Raw genomic sequence first — 5449 nt, forward strand, 5'->3', positions numbered from 1 at the left:
TTTGTTCTTTTTTTGCAAAAGTTACAAGGGGGGAACCAAATATTTCAGCCGTCTGAAATGAAATAACAACTCCTTACCTGTGTTTATTCCTCTGTATTATGATATTATTAGCACATTTTATTTTTAAAACAATGATGTTTTTTTGTTTTTTTAATGAGAAATATTTGCCCCTCTAAACAATTCTGTTAATAGTATTAAAGCTATATTAAACATTGTTATTACAGTTATTTAAATTCACAGACTTGAAGGTTTCTAACAAGAACACTCATATTAGAACTGAATGATTTTATTACTTGAAAAAAGTTCTTTGCAGTTGATGACTGCCTAAAATAAACCTCAGCACTGTACACTACATTTTTCCACATTTGTTTTATGCTTTTTGTAACGCCACTAAATATATCAATTCTATTGTGGACTATAAAGGAGCAAATTTGACTCCCATTGACTGATTCACCAGTGAGGTGACGTGTCTGTGTGGAGCCCAAATAATGAACAAAATAAATAAAAAATTCACATCAACATTGTCCAGCTGTCATCTGGCAGGCAGTGCAGTAAAATCCCTCAGTTGTATCAGCAGACTTCAGTGTTTTCTATCACTGTTTCAGACAAGGTCTTGTCCGAAAAACTGGAGAGTCGTGTTTATTCTGCATTTGCTTTTGTGAGTAGCTTGAAGTAGATTGTCTCTAAAGATTTCAAACGAAGCGTTTGTAAGGTTTTACATGCAACATAAAACTGAGATCACTGTTTACGGCATAAACTTGTACACCAGAATAACATCCTAAATGCCATAACCAGAATATATGTCGTTGCCATAACTCTATACAAGAACTTTAGTGTGTTTTTATACTAATAATGATTCTAATATAGTTTAAAGTGTTTTAATAGTGTATCAACTTCAATAAAAGGTGTGTAGTGAAAGCCATACTAAACTGCAAAACTAGTTTTATTTTTATAGTTAGAAAACACTTGAAATAATTCAAATATATGTAACACCTCAATTTTACATTAGTGTAAACATTAAACAGTGAATGCAAATTTACCATAAGCAATTAATGTTTTAACACCAAAAACAATTGGCTTTTGCGTTTTTTATACTACTGCGTATATATTTTATTGTATCATTACAGGGAATCAGTATACTTATTTACAAGTATGACTATTCTACTGAGTGTTTCGTGAAATGCATAGTTGACTGTTTTATTTTAATAAACTTCTTGAAACAGGAACTTCCTGTTTGTAGCTCAGCGTCTGCCTCTAGCGGCGCATGTCCGCCACTGCAGCTAGTCCTGCTACTTCCGGTCTGAACGAACTCTAAAACAAATTACGGTAACGTCGGTGTAGTTATGGTTAGCTTATCTTAGTTTTTCCCATACATGTTTAGTCGGTATTTGAAATACAATTCTGCCGTGGTTAGGACACACTAGATGGGAAAGAATGCGTCCAAAGGGTGTAAAAGACGCGGACATTAGACGGCGCACGGCGCGCACGTTCCGCTGTCGTACTTCCTGTTGATGACGTCGCTGTCCACTCCTCGTTGTTTTTGGCTCGTACGGTTTGCAGCGCGGGAAACAGCCATGGATCCTTCAGAGGTAGAATTCCTCGCCGAGAAGCAGCTCGTGAAAATAATACCTAATTTCAGCCTGGACAAGATCTATTTGATCGGGGTGAGTATGAGGGGAGTGTTGTCGTCAGTGATTCGCGGACAGCAACAAACGACGGTAGTCTGACTATCCTAATGGCTCTTAAACTACAACCCTTATGCTTCACCCTTCAAAACAAACCCCACCTTTGTGTCCTCAGGGAGACTTGGGACCTTTCAACCCCGGCCTTCCTGTTGAAGTCCCTGTGTGGCTGGCTCTCAACCTGAAACAGAGACAGAAATGCAGGATTATCCCACCGGACTGGATGGATGTTGGTAATTGTTATTTATGTTTTTCATGTTTGACATCTTTTCAAGTGGCTCAGATCTTTGGACATTTTTTTTTTTTTTTTTACAATCCACTGTTCCTCTTCATGCAGCAGTGGAGGATGGTTTCAGGTCATTTACTGATGAAAAACTACTATTTTAATAAAAGTGCAACTTTAAGCACTCAGCTAATGTGTTATTGTTTTGAGACATGTTTTCTTGTCATTTAAAATATAGCTTTAATGATTAGTAGGTCTGCATTGAGTGGCTTAACAAAGTATTTCTGTGAAAATGGTCAGGTTTCTGTACAGGACTGAAAGAAACGTGCAGAAAAGCACCAGATTCCTGCCCTCTAAAAGCAAAAATAAAACCTGTAAGACCCTCAGAAAGTCTGAATACTGAGCCCAGCTAGTGACGGTGTGGAAATAAAACAGTTTGTCCAAATCAGATCCCTCAGTTCAGAAAACTGTGTGCTCAAGGTTTCGGTCCAGTTTGGTAAAATGTGTGCAGAAGTAAGCGAGCCATTCGTGGAAAATCACATTTACTGAAATCAGACGTAGCATCAGTTTTACTAATGAATTTGCATAAATGAAATCGTTAGGTCAGTGATACTAGTGTTGGATTCACTATAACATGCTGATAAAATAGATCAAATATCTGAGGGCTTTGACTAATGAAGACTGGAGACAGTGTTAGTGTGGATCAACTGTTTGTTTACTTTTTTACTGATTGTTTTATGTGAAACTGAAGTTTAAAGTTTAAGAACGAAACTTTGATTCTGTGGTTAACAGAATCACACGATTGTGTTTAGTATTAGCTAATTAAAATGTTTTTTTTACATGGCAATTAATTAGTTACCACTGACTTTAAACAGGTTAAACTTTATCCTGCCTATTCATAACATTTCTAATCATTTTCTTGTTGCAGAACATGTGTTTGTGCTGCTTTTTTTCCATTTTTGCATTAGATAAGTCAGAACCTTTGGTAAAATTTTGATTCAAACAGTAAAATGAGTTAAGAATGATGTCTTCAACAGCTTTTATCCTGGATTAACCTCTTTTTTTTGACAAGTCAAAGCATAAAATCAAGAAGTTTTACGAAGAATGTTTGTTTTACAACAAAACCCATTCAGGTTTATTACACCTGGTATTGTTTTCCTGCTCTAAATGTTTTGCTCCGCGGGACAGAGAAACTGGAGGAGATGCGAGAGCTCGAGAGAAAAGAAGACGCCTTCACTCCTGTTCCCAGTCCTCACTATATGGAGCTCACCAAACTCCTGCTGAACCAGTGAGTCACCAACATTAATATGCCACCTTCCGTCCCGCTGTGCTTTTTGATGATGATGATGGTCTTTTTTGTCTTTAATAGTGCATCTGACAACATTCCTAAAGCAGATGAAATCCGCACGCTGGTCAAAGACATCTGGGACACTCGGATCGCCAAACTCCGCCTGTCCGCCGACAGCTTCATCAGTCAGCAGGAGGCTCACGCTCAGGTGATGCTTTTTAACCGGATAAACTCTGAGAGGGGGCGTTCGGCGCTCTCTGCTGAACATAAATAGGTTGTCTCTCATTTGGGGCGAGGAAAAAAATGTCTTAAAAATTAAAACTTCAGAAAGATGTGATTATTTTTATAAACATTAATTTAATACGTAAAATAAAGTCTGGCGCTCCTTAAGATTTTATTCTCAGTTAACAGGATTAGCAGTCATTGTTTCACTCTTTTGCAGAATTATTAGGATTATCTGTTTGTCCCTTTAGCTGTTGGACAAACTGCTTCCTGTTCTCGCCCATATCAGGATCCAGGAGTCTGACTCGTTAGGGAATGTGTCCATTTCACATTCCCCCGATCGAACATTTAGAGTGTGAGAATGAACAGATGAGGGTGAGCCGGTGTGAAACACCTCTGTCACTAAGTCACCGATTAGCCTCGTGGTTTAGGCCCAGTTGCTGACAAAAATGGCCCATCTTCTTTTTCCGTTTAGAAATGTTTAAAGTTTAAAAAAAAAAAAAAAAAAAAAAATCCCTGGGTGTGTTCTGAAACCGGAGCGTGTTCTCGTCTCTCTCTGCAGCTGGACAACCTGACGCTGATGGAGATCAACACCGTACGAGAGTTCCTCCTGGATTCCCTGAACTGCATGTACAAGCTGCGCTCCAATCTGCAGCCCGGTTCCAGGAAGGGCCAGCTCACGGACTACTGATCCAGAACACGCAGGCCCGTGGAGCAGGATTGGACCTCGTCTCGATAGTTTTGGCAGGCTGGGCTTGAAGCACTGAACCATGACTGCGTATTTACCAAGCAGGTTCTGCACGGAGCGTCGCCCGGTCTCTGAAGGATTCACTCTTCTTTCGAAGACGACTTGCATTTCTACAGAGCAACATGTTTTATACGAGTATGCTGTCTGGGATGAATGCATCTGTAATTTAAAAGTTATGGCTGCTCATGTTTTTAGCATTTGACAGAAGTGTGAACAGTCATTTCTTATATATTTGTTTTTCTGTATACAGCTGTAATCTTGATCAGTGGTGTTTTTCAGCTTTACTGTTTATTTGCAAAATGATTAAAGGACATTTTTTATATACCTAACAGGTGTTAAGAGCTTTTATGTTGAAGGAAATCAGTTTTTCTAATCCTAAAGATGTCCCTCTACGACAGGCGGACGCACGACTGTTGATGTTTAACGTTTTTGAAGTATTTTATTTTCTTTTTTGTCTGAAATCACAGCCATATATTCATAAATACCTAATTACTACATTCAACAAAGAATATATTACATTACAATGAATTTAAACACATACATTTTTTTTTTTTTTAAAAACAGGATTTCACAGCATCTAGACATCCTCCACTGAGTAACAGGACTATTGCATGGGTGTGCGCGGGTTGGAGACGCAGGGAGGCTGAGGAAGAGGCCCGTCTGACTGCACCATCCTCCCCAGCCCGTTGGCAGCTTCCCTCAGCATGCATGGATCCTCGTTTCACCGACAGGCTGCGCCGTTAGCCCTCTGCTGCGGCGGGAAAGTAACAGACAACACTCTGTGGTCCTCTGATCTGGATTAGGCCTCATTTATTCAAACAAAAAAAAAGGGGGTTATGATTGAACTCATTTAGAGATAAATTTCGTCACGTATTTGAAAGGTGTAAGAGATGCAGTAAGACGCTTTAATGGGAAGTCCCTGATCACTAATGTCGGGTGGAGAATGTTCAACGTGTGGACTGCAACTCTTTCACATGCTCCCAAATTACTGAGGCACTTGGAACGTGTGGCATAGTTGTGCTTCGGGTTTATTTTTTTATTATAAATTACCTTTGAGTACTTTTTTTTTTTTTAAGGTTTGACATTGTTCTTTGCAATCGGAGTGACTGAAAGGCTTCATCCTTTCACACCAAACATCCAATCTTTGTAACTTAGCGCTTCAAAACAACGCGGGCGACTAAACGATGGCTCCGTGCGGGTCTCCAGTCTCGCATGCAACCCCTAGAACTGCGACGGCGGGCGTCAAAAGGTGGAAGTCACTGGAACACTCGTCAGACCTCGTGGGG

The 5449-nt window shown here is 39.5% G+C and overlaps 1 protein-coding gene across 1 annotated transcript; it reads left to right on the plus strand.

Annotated features, from left to right (window-relative positions):
* Nucleotides 1–1271: 1271 nt before the first annotated feature.
* On the plus strand, nucleotides 1272–4492 carry gins2 (GINS complex subunit 2). The gene is made up of 5 exons (XM_017441553.3): nucleotides 1272–1664; nucleotides 1801–1915; nucleotides 3094–3193; nucleotides 3275–3401; nucleotides 3978–4492. The coding sequence occupies exons 1-5, from the start codon at nucleotides 1512–1514 to the stop codon at nucleotides 4104–4106; spliced, it is 624 nt and encodes a 207-aa protein (XP_017297042.1). The 5' UTR covers nucleotides 1272–1511; the 3' UTR covers nucleotides 4107–4492.
* Nucleotides 4493–5449: the final 957 nt, after the last annotated feature.

The sequence above is a fragment of the Kryptolebias marmoratus genome, linkage group LG15 (genome assembly GCF_001649575.2).
Source record: "Kryptolebias marmoratus isolate JLee-2015 linkage group LG15, ASM164957v2, whole genome shotgun sequence".
Taxonomy (NCBI): Eukaryota; Metazoa; Chordata; class Actinopteri; order Cyprinodontiformes; family Rivulidae; genus Kryptolebias; species Kryptolebias marmoratus.

What these genes read in the sequence shown, in the direction of transcription:
- gins2 (XM_017441553.3), top strand. Translation starts at nt 1,512, where the DNA reads ATGACGTCGCTGTCCACTCCTCGTTGTTTTTGGCTCGTACGGTTTGCA. An exon ending in ACAAGATCTATTTGATCGGG is followed by an intron (nt 1,665 to 1,800) that starts GTGAGTATGAGG and finishes TTGTGTCCTCAG; the next exon opens with GGAGACTTGGGACCTTTCAA. An exon ending in ACCAAACTCCTGCTGAACCA is followed by an intron (nt 3,194 to 3,274) that starts GTGAGTCACCAA and finishes TGTCTTTAATAG; the next exon opens with TGCATCTGACAACATTCCTA.